Source organism: Colossoma macropomum, unplaced genomic scaffold (genome assembly GCF_904425465.1).
Source record: "Colossoma macropomum unplaced genomic scaffold, Colossoma_macropomum, whole genome shotgun sequence".
NCBI lineage: Eukaryota > Metazoa > Chordata > Actinopteri > Characiformes > Serrasalmidae > Colossoma > Colossoma macropomum.
The window spans coordinates 34,677,910-34,702,529 of NW_023494810.1; the positions used below are offsets into that span (position 1 = coordinate 34,677,910).

The 24,620-nt window shown below is 44.4% G+C and overlaps 1 protein-coding gene across 1 annotated transcript; it reads right to left on the reverse strand.

Moving 5' to 3' along the window:
• Positions 1–6,976: 6,976 nt before the first annotated feature.
• Positions 6,977–21,760, reverse strand: tmcc2 (transmembrane and coiled-coil domain family 2). The gene is made up of 6 exons (XM_036559503.1): positions 21,434–21,760; positions 14,401–14,670; positions 13,798–13,893; positions 11,477–12,075; positions 10,421–10,556; positions 6,977–8,417 (listed from the first exon to the last, which is right to left on the reverse strand). The coding sequence occupies exons 1-6, from the start codon at positions 21,443–21,445 to the stop codon at positions 8,118–8,120; spliced, it is 1,413 nt and encodes a 470-aa protein (XP_036415396.1). The 5' UTR covers positions 21,446–21,760; the 3' UTR covers positions 6,977–8,117.
• Between the last annotated feature and the right edge of the window lie 2,860 nt (positions 21,761–24,620).

Here is a 24,620-nt window from a genome sequence, read left to right on the forward strand (position 1 = left end):
AAACTATGCTGTTTTTCCCTGAGTATGAGCTGTAATATCAGAAATGTAACTTATCTCAAATTAATAACTTATTTTCTCAGATTCATGACTTTTGTCAAAATAATGACATTTCCTCTACAAACTCAAAAGTAAGAGTTAAATAAGCAATTACTCAGCCATAACTCAAAATTCTAAGAAAGTAAGTTGTTATTTTGAGCTACAAAGTCAATTTTTCAACTTACTGCCGTCAGAAACTGGGGGGAAAAAGCGATTTTGTTCTCCTGCCTGGCAGAAACTTGCGTCCAGAGTTTAGGACAGAAATCATTTACGTTAGTCATTAATGACCGGAACAATCTGCTGACGCTGAATGTCTTTCTTTAGTGCGTGTGGGTGTGAGTGGAGACGATTGACTGTAGGGGTCCTGAGGTGACCCCTGACCCCCATGACCTTTTGTTCTGTATTTGTGAGAGCACCTGTTATCAACTTTATTGATCACGTGAGTTTGGCCTGATGATAGTGATTAAAGATGTACAACACGATTCTGGGAGTTTATTTAATTTATTGACTCTCAAACACAAAAGTTAACGTCCAAACAAGAGAACAGCTGCCTAAAACCTCCAACTGAAAGAGCCGATACCACTGAAGCACGACTTAGAACACTAGTTAACGGAACATACAGCGCACGTTATCATGATATAGTGAACAATTTGTCGAAACAATACCCTGATTACCATATAGTGAACTATTTTGTCCTAATCAATGCCCTATTCACAATATTTCCAACTATTTTGTCCGAAAATATACCCTGTTCACCATATAGTGCACTGTTTTATCCAAACAATGCCCTGTTCACCATATAGTGCACTACTTTGCCCTAATCAATGCCGTGTTCACCATATAGTGAAGGATTTTGTCTAAAACAAGGCCCTATTCACTGCATAGTGCACTATTTTGTCCAAATGATGCCCTATTTTGTCTGAAATGATGCCCTGTTCACCATGTAGTGCACTATTTTATACAAAACAATACCCTATGCAACATATAGTGCACTATTTTGTCAAAAATGAAACCCTATTCACCACAGAGTGCACTATTTTGTCCGTAATGATACCATATTCACCATATAGTGCACTATTTTGTCCAAAATAATGTCCTATGCAAAATAGCCTGTGAAAGACATGCAGCAGTTTTGGAACCTGACCTGTACCTTCCTGGTTTTCTTTTTGTTATCCTGACTCAGGTAAAAAGCAGCACGTTATCAGAAAACAGTCTGCTGGGAATATAGGATTCCTCATCATACACCAGTGTTCTACAGTGAAATTCTCAGAAAATCCCTGCTCAAAACTGAACGTTTCAGTGTCACTACATGAACAACCAGCAGAGGTCGCCACAGTGCAGCATGAAATCCCTCCCTCAGCTCCTGTGCTGGTCACCTACTGGCTGCTGCGATAAACATTTAACCCAGGGGCCACTTTCAGTGGTAAAATCGGCTGCGTGACGGATATCACATTTCCCTTCATCCCGGCTCTGTCTGCAGCTGTGTTACTCAGCACGCGTGTTAGCAGGTCAGTGGGCCACTCACTTCTCTGGGCATTAGTCTGCTAATGTGACATGCACTCGAGCAAAACTGCATTAGGCTGTCTGGGGCCGTTTCTTGCTCTAAGTGGTATAAGTGGCCCTTGTGGCTCAGAAGGCCTGCGAGTATGTGTGATATGCATGTTGTCGGAACAAAATAGATATATAGCTGGAACAGAGCAAATTATAGCTTGCTGCTAATGCAGCTAGCTGGCTGTGGGAACGATGAAGTCCTTAAAGTGGAATTACACTGATTCATTCTTCTATATTTCTTAAACAGAGCGGTTCAGAGTGGTTTGGTGTGAAACGCTCTGTTCTAGAGAAACTCACAGAGTCATAACTGTTCACAGTGGTGGTGATAGGAACCAGACATCCACCTCTAAAAGCTCCCTCACAGAAAGTTCCTACATGAAATGGTTATGAATTCACTGCCTGATGACTGAGACACTGTTTTATGATAGTTTAGAGAACTTAAACTCCATTCATGGTGGAGGGATACATGCAGGGCGCTGTAAGGCAAAATAGTCCCCAAAGAAAACTTATTATTTCAGATTTTCCACTATTTTCCATCATCAACATTCCATATAAACTCAGAAGACTCGTGTAGGTTCACTGGTGGTTCTGGATAATAAATAAAATGTCTATATTTGTGTTGTAGTCATGGCAACCCCTGGTTCCTATCACCACCACTGTAAAGAAAATGTAATTTTACTGTGAAAACGCATAAGTGCTAAAATTTAAACTTGCAATTATGGATTTTTTTCATGTTTCCTTTAGGACATTATACACAGCTCACTTAAGGTAACGTAATATGTAAGTGAAAACATAAACATCAAAATTAAATAATTTTATTGCCCCCCCACCCCCCAAAACCCATTAGACATTACTGGTCAGTTCTAATGCACAAGGGAGGGTTTAACCAGAATACGGGTGGGGAGAAAGTGAGAGTACAGAGAGTATAATCCCAGCCCAGATTAGCGGTACAGTGGGGAGTGATGTTACAGCAGTCTAATCTGGAGCAGGCCAGGCTCCAGTAGAGCAGCTCTGTGGTCAGCCATGTGGCTCTCACAGCTTGGAGAGCAGCAGAATGACCGGCGGATTACTTGAGCTTCTCCTACTGTTCCAGTTACACCACGAGTTAAGCGGCAAAGCTAATGTAGATTTAGAGCGATGGAGTCAGTAGCGCTGGTCCTGGAGATCTGCATTTCTGCAGAGTCTGATTCTAATGTTCATCTAACACACTGCATCAAACGAGTACCTTCAACGTCTTCAGTGCTCCTGATTCCTGGTTGGGTGGGGATGGTTTGATTTCCAGCACTGTAGGGTTGGAACTTGGAACTAAGGAACATAGATCTTCTGGAGGAGAGACAGTAATAGCTAATACTAGTACAGGAAGTGAGACATTATTAGCCAGTACCAATGCATGACGGTCACCTCATGGTTTGTTAACCTCTGATGACCTACAGTTTGGAAGATTGGTGACCATTGGTGACCCACTTGTTGGAAGATTGGTGACTGTTGCTGACCCACTGTTTGGAAAATTGGTGACCATTGGTGAGGCAATGTTTGGAAGACTGGCAACTGTTGGTGAGCCACTGGTTGGAATATTGGTGACCATTGCTAACTCACTGGTGGGTAACTAATGGAAACCCAGTGTTGGAAGATTGGTGGTCTCTGGTGACCCACAGGTTGGAAGATTGGTGACCTACTAATTGGAGGGTTGGAGACCTTTAGAGACCAATTGGTGAGACTCTTGTGGGAAGATTGGTGGTCCATTGGTTGAAAGATTGGTGACTTGTTGGGGTCTCGCTGATCAGTGGCCGTTGATGACGCACTTGTTGGAGATTGAGTACTATTGGTGACCCACTCGTTGGAAAATCGGTGACCATTGGTGACCAACTGATTGATTACCATTGGTGAGGCAGTGGTTGGAAGACTGGTTACCAATATTCTAACCAGTGGCTCACCAACAGTTACCAGTGTTAACCCACTGGTGGGTAACTAATGAAAACCCAGTGTTGGAAGATTGGTGGCCTCTGGTGACCCAGAGGTTGGAAGATTGGTGATCTGGAGGGTTGGTGACCATTGGTGACCCTCTTGTGTCCATTGGTTGGAAGATTGGTGACTTGTTGGGGTCTCACTGATCAGTGGCCATTGTTGACCCACTGTTTGGACTATTGTGACCCACTGATTGGAAGGTTGGTGGGCATCGGTAGCCCACTGGCTGGAAGTAGATCTGCATGACCAATGTCAGTATGACTGTTTGGTTATGGTGGGTGAGTTGGGTTTAAAGCCTCCTGGAATAGTTGGTTCTTTTATTTTTGTGGCCTATATGTGTAAAATAAACACTCATCCCAAAAATTTGTAAATGTATTTATTAAGAATACAATGGTATTTGGTGAATTTAGCAAACTGGGTAGAAATATGTAAGTTATGGTCGAACATGCCGGTGATTCTGACTTCACATAGATTCTATGATTCATCATATGAGACTACAGCCTGTGTTTACAAAATAGCAATGATGAACTGACCGTTATTGATTACAGAGCTGTAAAATCTGATTTTCTCCGATTCATTCTTCTCTCTAGTACGCCAGAAATATCAACAGTACACAAAGTGAAGCAAAAGACAAACACATATCTTTTTGTTGTTCTCAATGAAATAACAACCAAGGATTAAAGGACAGGTTTGCTGTTTTTAAAAAACAGACCTTCATAAAATTGTCATTTTCAAACATTTGTTACTTTGCTTATAGCTTTAGCACAGCAACTCACCCAGACCTCTGCAGCTTTCTCACTGGGCTTAAACACATTCCAGTGGAGCGTAAATCTCCACAGTACAGTTTCTTTAGACGCTCTGCTGAGCGTCTAAAGAAACTGTACTGAAAATAATTACGTTTGATTTTTGATTTTATCATAATTCAAACCTTGTCTTCAAGGATGTTTACATTTGTGGCATTTGGCAAATGCTCTTATTCGGAGCTTCTTAGGGAAAGGCTTTGTTTTCTACTTGGAAAACATATTTCCAAGCTAAACAGGCCAAAGTGTAAGTCTGATACTCCTGAACTATGAAATCCCATAATGAGGTGAATTATGTCCAAAAGTTTATGGACACCTGCTGATCCAGTGTTTCTTCTAAAATGAAGGGCATTAATAGTGAGTTTGTGCTGCAGTAACAGCCTCTACTCTTCTGGTAAGGACTTTACACTAGATGCTGAACATTGCTGTGAGTATTTGATTGAGCGTTAGTGAGGTCAGGTACTGATGTCGGATGGTCAGTTCTGGGTCACTTCAACTCATCCCAAAGGTATTGGATGGAGCTCAATCACTCCAGAGAACACTGCTCCACAGCCCAATGCTGGGGGGCTTTATACCCCTCTAGCCCACACTTGGCACTGGACATGGAGACCTTAGGATCATGTACAGCTGCTCCAGAGCATCACATTCTATTGGTCAATGCTTTTCAATGGAGATCATACAAGCTGTGTCAAAAATACCTGAATACACTCGTTAGAAGGACCGTTTGGATACCTTTGGACGTAAAATCTAAGACACTGCTAGAAGATGGAGGCAGTAAATATAAAGATATATAGAAAATACAAGAGTGTTGTTTTTCCATAACTGTACTGTGAGTTTCTCACAGGGTTTTGATGGTCTAACAGAACCACATTCTTCATTTGTCTCATAGCTGATTTTTCCTGTCCACTTATGACATTTCTGTGGTTTTATGTACCAAAAAGTCATAATTCATTTTTACATGACTGTTTTCCAACTTCTTCTTCTTCTTCTTTATTCCTAAAAATTAAACTGACTGATTTTGTTACCGAGCATGTTTGTATATGTATGTGTAATATATGTAAATAAGCTCTGTTCTGATTAACTGCCCTGTATTGTGCCTCATTCAAAAAGCATTTCAGGCTGAAACATTCCTTATAACTTTGGTATGAGTGGGAGGGGCTAAACTGCTGTAGGCTGAATGGGTGGGGCTAAACAGCTGTAAACTGAATGGGTGGGGCTAAACTGCTGTAGGCTGAATGGGTGGGGCTAAAATGACTGTGTTTAAGCCCGAATGAGTTGGGAACCTTCTCAGCACTAAAGCTATTCATGAATTTAAACCGTGCAACAATATAAATGTTGAGAAACAACCATTTTTGTAAGTTCTGAAGTTAAAACAGCGAATCTGTCCTTCAAATACAGCAAAGCTATTATCACACAAAGACTCCTCCCCCAAAACCTCAGCACTAATTCAGTTTTCTGGAACACAAATAGTGCCAGTGAGCTCAATTAAAGGTAATGCCGAAGTCGGAATGTTACCAATGGCAGCTTTGTCATCACGTTACCTGTCCACAGGTATGAACGGGTCGGTGTGAAGGCATGCACAAGCACTGACGCGTTCGATTAAACCAGCAACCAGCGTTCCTTCTCAAACGACAAACGGACAAACAATCATGTCGTGAAAGCAAAAGTAGTCTGAAAAAGTCAGAAACCCTCAGATGTCTGGAAATGAAAGGGTTCCGTGGTTCTGTAGTGGCCGCGGGAGACTTTGAAGGCCGGTGGTTTTGCAACATGAAAGCCAACAGTGTCAGTAGAGCTGCCTCTTTTATGGGCATCCGGATGGCTCTGACGCTGACCAATCCCATGCAAGAACGTTAGAGGTGAAAAAATATATCCATGCCCTTTTGTCCGTGTCCGTCATCCTCTACTCTCTCGAAGATGGTCAGAGAGTGAGAGTGTAATGGGACTGTTTCAGGGTTTCTGTGGGTTTAGCCACAGTGTACGTCTCTGGATACGTTCACATTACAAGCCTTATTGCTCAATTGTGTCTCCTCTCCAGGCTCCGCCTACAAATGTGTTGTCTTGTAGCTACTGTTGTGAAGTCAGACAGGCTTTACAGAACACTGGGAAAAATCTCATTTAACCTATTTAACCTAAAATCCCATTAAACCCAATGAGAAACTGTAGAACAGACTCGGTTTATATCACAATACCTACATTTAGAGTCAGTTATTCATTCAGCCTAATGAGAAACTGTAGCACAGACTCGGTTTATATCACAATACCTACATTTAGAGTCGGTTATTCATTCAGCCTAATGAGAAACTGTAGCACAGACTCAGTTTATATCACAATACCTACATTTAGAGTCGGTTATTCATTCAGCCTAATGAGAAACTGTAGCACAGACTCAGTTTATATCACAATACCTACATTTAGATTATATAAACTGAGTCTGTTCTACAGTTTCTCATTAGGCTGAATGAATAACCGACTCTAAATGTAGGTATTGTGATATAAACCGAGTCTGTTCTACAGTTTCTCATTAGGCTGAATGAATAACCGACTCTAAATGTAGGTATTGTGATATAAACCGAGTCTGTCCTACAGTTTCCCATTGGGTTTAATGGGATTTTACCCATGTTCTGTAAAGCTTGTCCAACCTCACAACAGGTACTACAAAACAACACATCTGTGGGCGGAGCCTGGGTAGACCAATTCTGATGTTTGGCTCAGATCTGATTTATCTGCCCTTAATAGTCCACATTCACATGTGTAAGTGACCCATATCTGTTGTTTACCCGCAAAGGAATTGTGGGAATCATAAAGCCGTACGATGACCGCAGTGATACACAGCAGTGATTAAAAATAAAACAGAACACTGAAGGTGGTGCATTATTGTGAATAAAGTCATAACTTTGTTCTATTGCTTATATAAGTTTTGCGAAGTAAAACAAAAGTAATGCAAAGATGGCCTGGACATTTTTTCATATATGCTACCTTTCAAGAATTTGCAATGCTGTATTGATGCTTTTATAATTTTATATACAATTATTACTTATGAACTGTGGATTTAAACATTACAAACTATTTGCCAAAAGGTATTTTAGATATTTTATTCAGTACTTCAAGGATTCTGTGAACAGGTTATTGATTGATAAATAATACACTGTAATTATTTATTTACATTAACCTTTTGCCGAGTCACCCGTCTTGAGATTTGATCACTTTTGAAACATGATGAATTCTAGATATTAAAACTTATTCTTAATTTTGTACAGTTTTCTCTGTCATTTTAGAGTATTTTACAGCTCTGTTCATCATTCTGGACACATCGAACATTTCTAAATTCTATTTACAGCGTCCTGGAGGCTTACTGATCATCTGAAATCAGATTCTGATTTGTGAATCAATTAAAACTTTGATTCCAAACTTTTGCACGGTGGCATATGAGATTTTAATATTGCCATTTTCTTCCTCCAAAAAACATAGTTCCATCAGCTCGGAGTAAAGAGCTCATTGTGGTTGATGTCAAATGATACAGGTTTGGTGAAAAAACGCACTGTTATCAGATGCAACAACCAATCAGATTTTGGTTTTGTGAAAATAAAACCGTGTGAATTCTGATTTGACTGTCCCCTTGACCACGTATCAGATATGGATCTACGAGCACATATGAAAGAGACTCAAACCTGATTCAGGTTTTTGTGTTCACACAGCTCGGATTTGAGCCGCTTCAACGCTGTAATGTGAACGTAGCCACTGCTGTACCGGCAGAGGTCGCGCAACTCAGCTGGGCAGCAGCCAGAGCTCCAGCCAATCCCAGTGTTTCCAGAGTGTGATGAGGAAGAGCGCGAGGGCGACGCTGGTGGCCACGCGGGTGCGCGTCTTCATCAGCGGGGTGATGAAGTTGGCCATGGTGGAGACGAACACCAGCAGCACAGCCATGAGGGCCAGGATGACGTTGATGAGTTTTCCGAGCAGCGCGCGAGCGTTAGCGTTCTCCACTCCCTCCAGCTGCACCACCTGCTGCTGCTGCTGCTGAAGCTCCAGCTTGGAGATGCGAGTCAGACACGACTCCACTGCCTCCTGCAGTGATACATAACAATACACGTCAACACATGCACGTAACTAAGTTATGAAATAACTTAATTCAGTCTGCTTAACTCAATTCAGTCTGTTTCTCTGTCTTGTTTTTCCTGGCCTGAGATGACCCATCGTCATGTGATTGGTTCAAACGCTTTTCGGCCAGTGACTTGCTTGGAATGTGGTAAGAGTCCATACTGTTCAAGAAGAGGAGAATAGAGGCTATGGGGATGGTTAGGGATGGTTATGGTGGGGTTGGACAGATTGATATGGAGCAGTTTGATCTAAAAGTCATGTGCCACAAACAAACGATACGTAAATATGTGAAATATTTGGACATCATTTTTGAGCTTATTAAAACTATACACACCGGATGCAACAAATGCCTATCAAAAGTATCCTCCTCACAAAACAGGTTAAAGCAAAAGGAGAACAGAGTTTCCCTCTAAAACTTGGAGTGCTTTCACAAACAGCTGGGATCTCAATGAGCTGCTTGAATGAAGCTCCAAACGAGACGTAGCACAAAACAAACAGGCAGAATGTCTTCAGGAAGTCATGAGATGACACATGAGTGAAGAGCTTCATCAGTTCATTTAGGAGCTGAAACAAACGGCATGGTGTGAGGTGGGTAGCCATGTCACCTCACCTGGGTTTGATCCCACAGCCGGGCAGCCAGTGTGGAGCAACCTCTCTGTGTGGAGTTTGCATGTTATCCACAGGTCTGTGTGGGTTTCCTCCCACAGTCCAAAAACATGCAGTCAGGCCCACTGTAGATACTAAATTACCTCTAGGTGTGTGTGTGAGAATGTGTATGTCTGTCTGTCTGTCTGTCTGTCTGCCTGCCTGCCCTGTGATAGACTGGACAGTGTGTCCAGGGTGTTTCCTGCCTTTCCCCCAATGACTGCTGGGACAGGCTCTAGCAAACCCTGCAACCCAGGAGGATAAGCGGCTTAGATGATGAGTGAGTGAGTGAACATCCACATATAAAGTGGTTCGTAGCCCAGTTTGAGTTGCTTTTGGCAACTCTAATCCTTTCAACTTTCCAGTTGCTGGGACCCGATCTGTCATCTTGGTTGTTAAGAGATGTCAGTGATTGGTCAGTGAGTTCATATAGCCAGTGAAAATTTGTTAAAAATCTATTAAAATAATGTCATATTTCCACCGTCCAAAAAAAACATGCTTGAGGTCCAAGATTTCATCAGTTATACACATGCACTAATTAATTTCCTGTGGTTCGAATAAATTGCACTCAGTGTATAAAGGCTTTTACTCCAGCGGTTATTCCAGAAATTGATGCCTTGTATATTCTATGGCCTAAACCACCGTGGCAACAAAGTCCCTGGACCCAAACCTAGTAAGTGGAGCCCTGTCTTGCAGATGTAATCTTCCCCAAATCCAGCTCACATCATGTGTGCAGATGCTGGATAGAACTGAGTCTCCAAAAGCACCTGTGAACAGTCCCTGATCCAATCTAACCTCCTGGTCTTAGGTTTCACAGGTGAACCCAGTTTACACCTTTGCTTCATTTTGGTTAAAGTTCTGTTTGACCTTCATATGTTACATCAGGGGTGTGAAACTTCGGTCCTGGAGGGCCAGTGTCCAGCACAGTTTAGTGATTTACCTGCTCCAACACACCTGATTACACTTATCTGTTAATTGCCAGGTTTAGTGGGTGTCAGGGGGAAACTGTACTGGACACTGGCACTCCAGGACTGGAGTTGTGCACCCCTGTGCTCCATGATCTTGAGAGGACATTTTGCCACTCAATAATGTATATCATCACTGCTTCACACGTTTCAGGTCATCAGCATATAGACCGGCGTAGCACCTTTGTGTGGCTGCACTTTGTGGAAGCTATGTCAGATATCACTTGGTTCAGTAATGATGGCCAACTGAATTGTTTTGTATTTGGTGGGCCTGTTTTTAAATCCCTTGACAATGAGTGTATCAGGATGGACCTGTCTCTACCTGTGTCTGGCTAACCTGCTTCTCTTTTGAATACATACCTGTATGTCCCTGGCTCTCTCATAGGACTGGTAGGCGACCTTTTCCTCCATACTGGCCAGCTCCTGTTTCAGGTTGGTCAGTTCATTCTGATGGAGCTCACTCAGGTCATTCAGCTGCTCCTCCAGACGTTCGTACCTGTCAAGGTACATAAGGGAATGGTTCACTGTCAGAAACAGTGTGTACATTTACATTGCTTTATCTTAGAGCAATTGGGGCTCATCCACAACTGCCACTCTTAGCACACCTGGAGCTCATTTACACACCTGTACCTCACACACACTCACCTGTGTCCCATTTATATAATGGTAGCTTGGATACGCATATACTTTCAGGCATATACCTGTGCCTCAAATGTACTACTGTATCTTAGTTACATACTGGTATACTTTAATTGCACTTTAATTGTAGATAATCACACCTTAGACCAGGCCGTGTGAGTCTAGGTACACACCTGTACTACAGACACACACTTGTACCGCAGTTACACACTTGTACCTTATATACACTCCTGTATCCCAGTTACAAACCTGTACCTCAGATACACATCTGTAGTCAAGTAACACACCTGTGTTTCAGATACACACCTACACCACAGCTACATATCGCAACCCCAGTTAAACATTTCTTCCCTTGTTACACACCTATATGTCATATACACACACCTGTATCTCAGATACACATCTGTACTCCAGGTACATATCTCTACCTGTGATATGCACTTGTACTCAAGATACAAACCTCTACCCCCCAGGTATGGAACATTGTTCCAGTTATGAACCTGCTCACACCTGTACCCCAGGTACAGACACCTTCATCACAGATAGTCATCAGTACCTCAGATACAGACCTGTAGCCCAGGTACAGATCCATATCTCAGATCTACAGCTTTATCCCTGGTACTTATCAGTATATCAGATACACTCCTGTATACCAGGTGCAGACTTACATCTGAGATACACACTTGTCCCCCAGGAACGCACCTATACCACAGCTACATATCTGCATCCAGTCTCACATTTGTACGCCAGTTACACACCTGTACCCCAGATACACACCTGTATCTCTCCTCCTGCAGGCACTGTGTCATGTAGGAGTAGTCGCTCTGTAGCTGATTCTTCATGTCTTCCATGGCGTCCTCCATCTGTGCCTGACTGGCCTTGATCTCCTGCAGTCCCTCCAGCAGCGCATCCCACGAGTGGTGATGGTGATGATGGTGCCCGTCCAGCCTTGGGCTGCCCATGCCCATGCCTGCCCCCAACCCCGACATGGCTCCGGCTCCTCCAGAGTTGCTCCCAGCACCGGACCCTGAAGTAGCGCTGGAACACTCATCGTCGCTGCCATATTTTGGGCTTGAGACGAGCGTGGCGCTGCCGCACAGTGCCCGCGGCGTCTCCTCAGCCTGGCACTCCTCCAGCGACTCTTTCAGGTGGGCGATGTTATCCGCACTGCCGAACTTGTTGCGGATGAGGCTGGCGAACTCCCGCGGTTTGGACACCACGGCGGCCGTGTGAGTGAGCGCAGAGACTCCACCCTTCACACCTTCCACAACACCCCCTCCGAACCCGCTAATGCCAGCACGCATATTGGCTCCAACGTCCTTCAGGCCCTGCTGCATGTCCCGCAGGACATCTTTGGGCTGCCGGGCGAGTCCGTTCTACAGAACAGAGGGAGAGAGAGGAGAGAGGAGGAAGGGAAATAAGAAGAAAGAAACAAGGAGAGAGTGAAGGAGGTGAAGAAGGAGGAGTAAAATAGAGAGAGAAAAGAAACAGACAGACAAAGAAAGAGGAGGAAGATAGTGAGATAGAAATGGAGGGAAGGGGAAAGAACCGAACAAGGGATGGGAGGAGAGAATGGAGACAGAACGAGTGAGAGAAGAGGGGAGAGAGGAGATGCAAAGGCAAAAGGAGAGAGGGAAGGAAGGTAAAGAGGGAGAAGAAAAATAGAGATGGACAGAGAAGGAAAGAGAGTGAGAAGAAAGAACAGAAAGATGGAGGCAAATAGTGAGAGTGGAGACAGAAGCAAAAGAGAGAAGGAGAAAGAGGGAAGAGAGGAAACAGGGAAGACAAAGAAAGGAAAAAGAATAGGGATGGACAGAATGAAGAAAAAGGGAGAGCCGGAACAAAGAAGAGAAAGAGGAGGGAGCAGAAGGACAAAGGGAAGGAGATGAGTGGACAGAAGGAAAAAGAGAGGAGGGAGTGAGATACAGAGGGATGGAAGAGAGGAAATAGGTAAGATAAGAAAGGAGAGAAGACAGATAGACAGAAGGAGGAAGAAGAGATGGCAGGAACAGAGGGAAGGAGAGAAAGGATAGATGGCAACAGAAGGCACAATGGATGGAGACAAATGGTGAGAGAACAGAGAGGAAAGGACAGAAGGAGAGAGGTAAGGAGGGATGAAAGGAAATGGATGAGGAGGGAAAACAATGCTGCAATGAATACAGTGTGCCCTTGTGTAAAAGTTTAGGCACCCCATCTTCCCTCTACCAGTTATTTCTATGGAGAAACGAAACTGGCACCCGTCTGTCTGGCACAGACATTTGTATTTGGAGCACAGTTAGTGTTATTTGACACACATAAGTTTTGGCACCCTGGCAGCTAGTACTCAGTAGCGCGTCTTTTGGTAGAAAACTCAGCTTCCAAGGATTCCAACTGTTGCAACCTCCTAGGCATTGGCTCTACTGTTGAGAGATTGCGAATTTGAACCCTGGCAATTCCACAGTCATCCACGGCCAAGAGAGCAGAATGCTGTGTTAATCTAAAGCTTGTAACTTGGGATTTTCCTAACTCTTATAAGTAAAAGACAAAGAAAACACTCCCCTAAACTTGGAATTCCCACTCCGAAAGTTGGGACAGCATTCTCAACTCCAAGTTCAATGTATAATGTGAGATAAACATGGCTGCTCACACTGTCAATAGTAAACTAAAGCTAAGAGAAGAAGGCACTGGGCTAAAGCTAAGAGAAGAAGGCATTAGGCTGAAGCTAAGAGAAAGAGGCATCAGGCTAAAGCTAAGAGAGGAAGACATCAGGCTAAAGCTAAGAGAGAGAGAGGCATCAGACTAAAGCTAAAAGAAAAAGGGCATCAGACTAAAGCTAAACGAGGAAGGCATCAGACTAAAGCTAACAGAAGGAAATATGCTAAAGCTAAGAGAAGGAGGCATCAGGCTAAAGGTAAGAGTAGGAGGCATCAGACTACAGCAGGTAAAACACTTTTGATCATCTGCTTCAAGCCGAGAACAACACCCTGTTTCTGTTTGTGCCTCACACCTGCACATACGTGTCCTAAAGGAGCTGCAGATCCATGACACCCAGCCCTGTGGAGCAGGAGACTTTGGGACTGAAGAACAGACTGTACCATCACACGTACCATCACACGTACCTGCTCGATCTCTTTGAGCTTCTTGTGGTAGTGCTCGAGCTTCTTATGGAGGTGTGCGATGGTCTGGGCTGATTTCTGGTTCTTCTTCTCAAAAACCTGTTCAGCAAATCAATCATAGCAGTACAATCAGTCATAATGACAATTTTCATCATCGTCAGTCAGTTGCCAAATTTAGTTGAGTGGCTGGTTGTAAAGCAGAAATCCGATTTCTGCTTAACTCATGTAGACCTGGAGTTTCCCCATTATCTGATTACCCACGAGCATGAAAACACACTGAACCGGTTACTGACATGATCTGATTTTCTGCAGTTATCAGATTATTAAGTGTAAACACGCTGAACCGGTTACTGACACAATCTGATTTTCTGCAGTTATCAGATTATTAAGTGCATGTAAACACACTCTGTGTTTTAGTAGTTACAAAATGTAATGTTCAGTCATTTATTTTAATAAAATAAACATAACTGAGGTATAAAGTCACTCAAAGCTAAAAGTCCCAAATGTGTTTTCAGCCCTGACTTTGAACCAGTCCAGCAGAAAGATCCATAAAAGGCCAGAACATTGGGGAAGATGTCAGGACTGCATGTGTACAGTATGTGTTACCTGTTTGATGCGGGCGGCCTGCTGTTTGTCTGCATTGTGGGCGAGTTTGAGGTATTCTGCCACGTTGTTGTCGCGTGCCTCCTGCTCCACACGAATCTGCTCCGTGATCTTCAGGATCTTCTGCTGCAGGTGCTCCAGAGCGGCACGAGTGCGCTGAGCTTCGCCCTCACACGCACCCATGCACACCCCCTCCACGCTGATGTTACTGTCTGACCCGCCATGGGACGCCACCGCCGGCACACCCAGAGTGGACACCTCGCTCTTATCCAGCTAAACAGAGAGAGAGAGGGAGGGTCTGAAATCTTTCCACTTACTTTGTTACAAATCCGGGGCCATATTACAGAAACATCCTAAATCTTATCTGTTTAGTCACCATGGCAACTTAAATTAGGACTGAATTTAGGATAGAAGCAATTGCAGAATAACAGTTCCTAACTTCATAATCTCATCATTAACTCCAGATAAGAAAACAGTATCACACAAACATCCTAACTAGACAAAGGCCCAATCCCATTTCAGGGTGAAGTGTTAGAGCTACATGATCCTTCAAACAGAGGTTTTTCAGAGACTCACTCCAAACAGTGATATGAGGAAAAAAAAACGGCAGGATGGCTGCGCAAGAGACCAAAGAGAGCCACAAATTTGAGTATTTTCTCCAATAAAAATTATGATAACCATCGTATTATCTTGGTCCCTTTCACTAGTAGTGTGCTAATGTCTCGGTAGCTAGCTAATTTTCCCATTCCGCCTTAAATGGTGAAGCAGTTCTGATGCCACAGTGCTGTACCATCTATTCACCCTCTGTCTGAAACACTCTGTTGGAACTCCTGTCTTTAAGCCCCGCCTCCTGATGAGCCCAGTGTGCTCTGATTGGCCAGTCTGCCCACTCTGCTCAGATTGGTCGACTGCCAGAGTTCTGCCCCTCCATGTTCCTCCCCTGTCCTGCAGTCTGCAGACAGACCCTTCTCTCCTGAGCAGCTGTAAACTCCGCGTCGGTTCTGCTGTATCAGTTTGATCCAGAGTGGATCCTGAATGTCCAGTCAGCGTCGTCTCCACATGCTACAGCACTGAACACACTCTTCCTCCTCCAGTAGCCGCTGTGCGCTGTGTGAGGACTGTGTTATGAGATTGTGTCATCCTGTAACAAAGGAAAAGGGCCGGAATTCGAACGAGGCGTTTCAGGAAGCTGAGAAAATTGGATTCTGTAGGAGAGAGTTTCTCCCTCTGGAGAGCTTTGGGATTTTGCAGAATGTTTACATGCACGAAAAGCTGGAATCAAGAATCATCCCATTGGTTGCTTACATATCCCTATACAGGAGAGTTCTGATACAAGGAAGGAGGAAGATGGTAAACAGCACTGGTGTAAGCACATAGCCTTGCCTATGCCTAGGCACATTTTTGTCCACCTACTCTCCTTGGCTTCATTCCCTCATTAAACTGTTCCAGAATGTTTGTACACTTCCTGGGACAGCTGTAGAACTATGCAAAGATCATAATTTCAGTTGTCAGAGTTTTTAGAAAGGTCCATAAAGATCACAAACAGGTCCTGCTTTTATTCCTCCTTAAGCTTAACGGAGGAAATGGGAGGAGATCCTCAGAGATGTTGTCAGTGAGTTTGCAGAGCATGATCTTAGCCAGGACTTCACCAGCAACTGAAAGAAGTGATACTCCTCTGTTGCCACAGATGAAGGAGACGATGATGTCGTTTGCATCCCTCCACTGGTGCAGGACAAATTCTTGCTTCCTCTTAAGAATAAACATGAGGACTGTTTGGGTTCCCCTTCTTGCTTAAAGAACTCAGCAGGGATTTTGTTGTTTTTCAGTGATTTGATGATAGCCAACTTCAGCCCTCCGGGATAGTGCAGTATCCATGCAGGGTGTCAAAAATGGTGATGTCCAGTGGTTGGCATGATTAAGGAGGGCTTTGAAGTGTTCCACCCATTTTATATCAGACTGTTGTCACTGAGGTGGCACACTTTGACTATGGCCCCATCCATGGGTATATCCAGTATCCCATATTTCCAGGAAAGATCTGAGTTGACGAAGTTCTGACCTTTTCAAGGCCCTTTCCCTATTTGAGATGAGCAATGTGGTCCCAAAATCGGACTGCTCAAACATACTGGAATCTGCTGAAAGAAATGGCTACTAATCCAGCTGCTAATAACCCCTTCCCTGTGTTTCTACTGTGCACAATCCAGACGAGAAGCCTCCAGAAAACAGTACAGTACAGGGTCTTCAAAATCAAATCAAATCTGGCACCTCTGATCTATCAGATACCACTCCTATCTTCTTTTGTCTGTAGGATACCATCTCTAGCAGCTGTGATCTATCAGATACCACCCTTAGTACCTCTGGTCTATTGGATACCTCTAGCACTTGTAGTCCAATGGATACCACTTCTAGCACACCTAGCCTAAAAAATAACACAGCAGCACTTCTGGTCTATTGGATGCCACCTCTAGCACCTCTAGTCCAAAGAACACCAATGTGCTTCCACTTCTAGCACCTCTACCACCTCTAGGCTATTGGATACCCCCTCTAGCACCTCTAGGCTATTGGATACCCCCTCTAGCACCTCTAGGCTATTGGATACCCCCTTTAGCACCTCAAGCCTAAAGAGCACCACCACTAGCACCTCTGGGCTAAAAGATACCATCTCTAGCTCTTCTTGTCTACCAGATACTGCTAGTCTATTGGATACCTCCCCAAAGCTTGCTGCCACAGCTAGAAGGCATTGAGGCAGAAGCACCAGCGTCTATGTACACGGAACCAGTGTGGAGAGAGAGCTAGTCCAAGATCCCCAGCCAGTTTGCGTGTGGTATTTTCATAAGGTTACAGTTTTGTATTGCTACCCCAGATCATGTAGATATTGTCTTTCTGTGGAAAACCCCTTCCAAAAGACAGGTGTAACCACCTCCATCTTCTCTGAGGTGCCATTCACCAGGGACACTAGTCTCACTCAGAGCTGCGCTGATGATGTTATATTGCTTTAAATCTGTTGCACTCAGTTCAGTCTGATTCTCAGGCCTGTTCATACCATGGCTGGCGTCCAGAGACATCCTTATGTTCCAAGTTGCAAGCTGTAGACGAATATTACTGCTTTTGAAATGTCCTGGTGCCGTAGTCCATATTTCCAGGGCAGATCTCAGCGCACCCAGTTACTATGTGTGAAGGCCAACGCCAACAGATGCTGTGCAAAATGTAAGCAAAAACAGAATGCAATGATGTGCAAATCATTTAAACCCTATATTTAATTGAACATAGCAATAAGACAACATATTACATGTTGCAACTGAGAAATTTTGAAAAATATATGCCCATTTTGAATTTGATGCCAGCAACACATTTCAAAAAAGTTGGGACGAGGGGCTCTTCTTTTAACAACACTCTGTAAGTGTTTGGGAACTGAGGAGACACTGCTGTAGTTTTGAAAGTGAAATGTTTTCCTGTTCTTGCTTGATACATGATTTCACCTGCTCAACAGTTCGGGGGCTCCTTTTCTTATGTTTTGTTCCATATTGTGCCCAATGTTTTCAATTGGTGACAGGTGTGGACTGCAGGCAGGTCAGTTTAGAACCTGGACTCTTATGGAGCAATGCTGTTGTAATACATCCAGAATGTGGTTTGACATTGTCTTACTGAAATAATCAAGGCCTTCCCTGAAAAAGACGTCATCTGGATGGCAGCATATGTTGCCAAAACATGCATATATTGCTCAGCATTAATGGTGCCTTCACAGATGGGCAAGTTACCTATGCCATGTGCACCATGGTGCACTGATAACAAGCCGGATGGTCCCTCTCTGTGATTTCCAAAGAAATTTCAAATTTCCACTTCACCTCATTGCATCTTAAATGAGCTCGGGCCCAGAGAAGGCGGCAGTGTTTCTGGATCCTGTTAAAATAAGGCTTCTTTTTTGTAAGGTAGAGTTTTAACTTGCATTTGTGGATGGAGTGAACCCCTCACCGTCTTTACTTCTGAAAGACTCAGCCTCTCTGGGATGCTCTTCTTATAGCCAATCATGTTACTAATCTGTTGCCAATTAACCTAATTAACCTAATGTTCCACCAGGTGTTTTTTTAACATTACACAGCTTTACCAGTCTTTTGTTGCCCCTGTCCCAGTTTTTCTGAAATGTGGTGCTGGCATCAAATTCAAAATGGGCATATATTTTTCAAAAAACAAAAACATTTTATATGTTGTCTGTGCATGCCTTTATTTACATTTTGCACAGCAAACTTTTTTGGGAGCAGAGTTGTAGAAAGCTAGTGAAGTTGGGTGATTAGAAGTAGAGTAACAGTATTGTTATGGTAACAGTGTCAGCTTGCTTGAGCTTCTTATTTCATATCAGTACAGGAAGCGCTCCAGGCAGCGCATTTTCCATACAACAAATGCATAGTACAAACACAACCTTATGCAATCATGTTGCTTTCCCAGCTCACCATAAAGCAAGCTAAAAGCTAGAGGGCTACAAGCATATGGCAAAAAAAGCATGTTACTTCCCTACTTCGCTAATTCACTAAAACACAAATCACCCGTAACTAGCACATTGGTGGTATTCATGAAATTCAATATCACAATATTTTCTAAATGTATCATGGTATCAAGATATCAAATGACATTTAAGTTTATGTTAATAAAGTTAATGAGCCAATGCTAGCTGAACTGATGCTAAAAGAATGCTAAAACTGATGTAGCTTGTTTTGACTGGACTGTTTTGTAACATGACACCAAAGAGACCCTTACACAGCGTTGTAATCATTGATCAGGCGGGAAACACATTTACAGAAAAAAAACTTACTGCTTATTGAGTTTTTATTTCAAACTTTCAAACATATTGGAATGTTAAACATTCATAACAATCAGAAGAACCCTGTGAACGCAGCTAACCGAACAGAACATATAAAAACTACAGGGACAACGAGGTCACCACTGTTCAATGGAAGTGAATGTTTTCATGAATATAATGCGCATTATCTATCAATTCTGCTAATAATCAATCAAAATCAGATATCAATACTGATATGCTGATATAGACAATACATCGCCCAGCACTGGAACAGCTCTAGAACCACACAGGATGTGACCTAGAACCTTTATGTCAGGCCAAAATAAGCAGGACAGCATCAGAGTGTTATTAATCAATACAGTAATGAATAATTGAAGGCTGCTGTTAGAGTCCGATAACTGCTATAAACATCATTTAACACGCTCCTGTCATTTAATCAATACAGTCCACAGAGCAAAATCAATCAGCTCGCGCAGCATTCGGCTCTACATCACACACAAACCAGAGAACTCGTACGGAAACTCGAGTGGACATGGGGGGACGCGGGGGGACGCGGGGGGACGCGATGCGAAACCCAGTAATGAGATTAATTTCACTTTTACAGGCAGTAATCAGACCAGTGATCACGTCTCAGTCTGAGAGACGTAATTATTCATTTGTAATGAATTACTTTTTCGGAGTAACTGCCCGACACTGGTCAGTGATGGTCCACTGCTAATTTTGGACCCTCACTGGAGGGGGTGGGGGGTGGTACGTGCTAACCGTGCCCCCCTGTGTTAAAATTGCTGCGCTGCTGACAGAAATAAACATCAACAACAAATCAGCATATTCGCCCAGTGTAAACAAACACAGTAAACAATAAACAATAACAAACAAGACATGAAAACAACACCCATCTCATTACACACACACACACACACACACACTGCTGTACAGACACACACACACACACACACACACACACACACACACTGCTGTACAGACACACACACACACACACACACACACACACTGCTGTACAGACAGGTCATCTGTGTGTGTATCAGCAGTTTGGAAATGATTCATCAGCAGCAGGGGGTCTACAGAGAGAGAGAGAGAGAGAGAAGAGAAAGAACATGAAGAGAGGAGAACAGAGAGGGAGAAGAGAAAGAGAGAGAACAGAGGGCGATAGTAGAACGAGGTAGAGAGATAGATACGAGACAATAAAAGAACATGAAAGAAAAAAGGAAGAAAGAACAGAAAGAAAAAGCGAGGTAGAGAGAGAACAGAGAGAGAGAGAGAACATGATAGATAGATAGACAGACAGACAGATAGATAGATAGATAGATAGATAGATAGATTGACAGACAGACAGACAGACAGACAGACAGATAGATAGATGCAAGACAATAAAAGAACATGGAAGAAAAAACAGCGAGAGGGAGAGAGAGAATAGAGAGGTAGAGGTAGAGAGGGAGGTGGTGTGTGTTCTGTTCTACAGGCCTGTTTTAGAAACTGGGTTACAATATAACACACACACACACACTCACACACACACACTCACACACACACACACACACACACACACACACGCAGCGGCTGTGTTCCAAATCTATGAAAACAGAGTCTCAGAGCAGCCGAGTGAATCAGTGAATCAATGAATCAATGAATCAGTGAATGAATGAGAATGAACAGACGGATGGAGGGATGAATAGACGGATGGAGGGATGAACAGATGGATGGAGGGATGACAGTGATGCTGGTGCAGAAACGTGGCAGTGGCTTCACATATGTACCGACATGCAGAGCATCATGGGTAAGTGAAGCAGACGATGACAACGATGCAGGATGGACGGAAGGAAGGAGAGAGAAAAAGAGAGGGAGATAGATAGAGAGTGACAGAGATAGAGAAGAAAGAAAAGGAGAAAATAAGAGAGAGAGAGAAAGAGGGAGAGGGAGAGAGAGAGAGATGGAGAGAGAGGGAGAGTGAGGGAGAGAGAGAGGGAGAGAGAGAGAGAGAGAGATGGAGAGAGGGAGAGAGGAAGAGGGAGAGAGAGAGAGAGGGAGAGAGAGAGAGAGGAGAGAGAGAGGGAGAGAGGAAGAGGGAGAGAGAGAAAGAGGGAGAGGGAGAGAGAGAGAGATGGAGAGAGAGGGAGAGTGAGGGAGAGAGAGAGAGAGAGAGATGGAGAGAGAGGGAGAGAGGGAGAGGGAGAGAGAGAGAGAGAGGATGAGTGTGATGACGGAGGTCAGTTTAGTGAATATTACCATGCTATTCATCCAGGATTGGCAGTATCAGTGCAGCTTTGTTTGAGAGGCCCATCCCTCTCTCCTTCTCTTTCTCTGTTCTCTCCCTCTCTCCCTCTGTCTCTCCCTCTCCCTTCCCTTCCCCCCTCGCTGTCTAGCTCTCTCTCTGTCTGCCGGGTTTTTGTTTATGGCGGAAACCGCTGCGGCTACTCCTCCGCCCCGCCATCCCTCGCTCCTCTCCTCTGCTTTCCTCTCTTCTTTGCTTCCTCGTTTTCTCCTCTCCTCCTGTCGCTCCTGACGCTGTGGGTCTGTCGCTGTGTTTACTGTTCCAGTGCAGGCAGTCCGGCTGCTCCGGCACATATGATGGAGGGAGGGGAGAGAGAGAGGGAGGGGGAGGGAGGGAGGGAGGGAGGGGAGAGAGAGGGAGATTAGCGCAGGCGTGGTGGAGCGAGACGGAGAGAGAGAGAGAGAGTAAAATGAAAAGGGAGAGAGACTGTCGGGGGGAGATGGGAAGAGAAAGAGAAAGAGGGGAGAAAGGTGGGGAGAGAAGAGGAGAGGGAAGATAAAGAGAGGAGGGAGAGAGTTTAGAGAGAGAGTAGAAAGAGAGAGTAGAGAGAGAGATGGGGAGAGAGGAGAGAGAGAGAGTAGGGGGCAAGAGAGATAGAGAGACAGAGAGAGAGAGAGGATAACAGCAGGCCGTGTGTCATCATTGCTCTCTGATCTCTTTTAAAGTGCTAAACACACACAGACAGCAGCATTCAAACGCAACAATTACACACACAGACACACACACACACACACACACACACACACACACACACACACACACACAGCACTGTGCCTGTCAGAGACCACCTTTCATTTATTTCATTTCCATTAAACAGCCATTAAGTTTCCAGTGAACAGTGTGATTCATTAAAAATGTTGGTATGATAGTAAAATTGAGTTCTATTAAAGCAGCATTCTGTATCAGTTTTACTGTAAAATAACAGCTTTAAAGTCATTCTGATGCTTTTCTGAATTATAACAGTGAGAACGGCGTCTCTGTCGTTGCCGGGCCAGAACGGCTGTTATAGCGCTATGTAACTTTGGAGGAGCAGCGCAAGAACCTCCTGCCAGAACTGCGTAACGCTTTATGGCACCACATCCAAGGTGGGAAATACAGGGGGTCCTGGGGGGTCCGGGACCAGAAGAAACGGCCCAAAATGACTTTGAAAAACGTCTGGTTCCATTGACTTACATTAAAAGTAAACTTTGTTTTTCCTTCTCCTGTAAAGTTACCATTTTGGAGATACGAGGTTTTCTTCTAAAACAACGGCATGTTCATTCAAAAATATGCAGGGGTGGTCTTGGCACTAAGGCCCCCATAAAAAATACAAATGAGATGAATTGTTTGTGGTGACGTTACGCAACATATCCCTAAATATACACACATTTCAGAAGTAGAAATTGTTATTGTTACAGTGGAAGATTAATGTTCTGTGACACAAAGACAGACTGGAGTGAACACGGCAGTTAAGCGATGATCTACATCCATGATAAGGACCCTTTAAATAAACGAAAGGGTGGGGGCACACTTACTTTTGCACAATTACTGCACAGGGCAGGCTGTGAATCTCCTACGAGGTGCTAACGCTAATGCTAATGCAAACAGCAGGGAGATGTGAGCACCAATATGGCGGAGTCATCAGTTCAGCACACGAGAGACACACTGTAGGTGTGTGTGTGTGTGTGCGTGTGTGCCTGTGTGTGCGTGTGTGTGCGTGTGTGTGTGTGTGTGTGCGTGTGTGTGCTGTGTGTGTGTGCGTGTGTGTGCGTGTGTGTGTGTGTGTGCGTGCGTGTGTGTGTGTGTGTGTGTTCTGTGCTAACAGAGCGTGAACAGAATGTTGAGTGGGTGTGGGGGAGAGTGTGTGGGGGGGGCTGGAGGGGGTGGGGTTGGGGCTTTAGAGCATCACACTAACATGGACATGTAAACAACAGAGTGACTGGGGGTGTGTTGCTGGCGTCATTGCCATGGCAACACAGTCTGCACAACAAGCAGGTCACTGTGTCTGCAGACGCATGATGTCACAAACATGCGCACACACGCACACACACACACACACACACACTCACTCACACACACAGACACACACACACAGACACACACACGCACAGACACACACACGCACACACACACTCACTCACACACACACACACACACACAGACACACACACGCACAGACACACACGCACACACACACACACAGACACACACACACTCACTCACACACACAGACACACACACACAGACACACACACGCACAGACACACACACACACACACTCACTCACACACACACACACACACACACACAGACACACACACGCACAGACACACACACGCACACACACACACACAGACACACACACACTCACTCACACACACAGACACACACACACACAGACACACACACACACAGACACAGACATGCACACACACACAGACACACACACAACACACACACAGACACACACACAGACACACACACACTCACTCACACACACAGACACACACACACACAGACACAGACATGCACACACACACAGACACACACACACACACAGACACACACACAGACACACACACACAGACACACTCACAGACACAGACACACTCACAGACACACACACAGACACACACACGCACGCACACACTCACTCACACACACAGACACACACACACAGACATGCACACACACACACAGACACACACACACACAGACACACACACACACAGACATGCACACACACACAGACACACACACACACACAGACACACACACAGACATGCACACACACACACAGACACACACTCACAGACACAGACACACACACAGACACACACACGCACGCACACACTCACTCACACACACAGACACACACACACAGACATGCACACACACACACACAGACACACACACACACACAGACACACTCACAGACACAGACACACTCACTCACACTCACAGACACAGACTCACAGACACACTCACTCACACTCACAGACACAGACTCACAGACACACTCACACACACAGACACACACACACACAGACACACACACACAGACATGCACACACACACACAGACACACTCACAGACACAGACACACTCACTCACAGACACACACACACTCACACACACTCACAGACACACACACACACACAG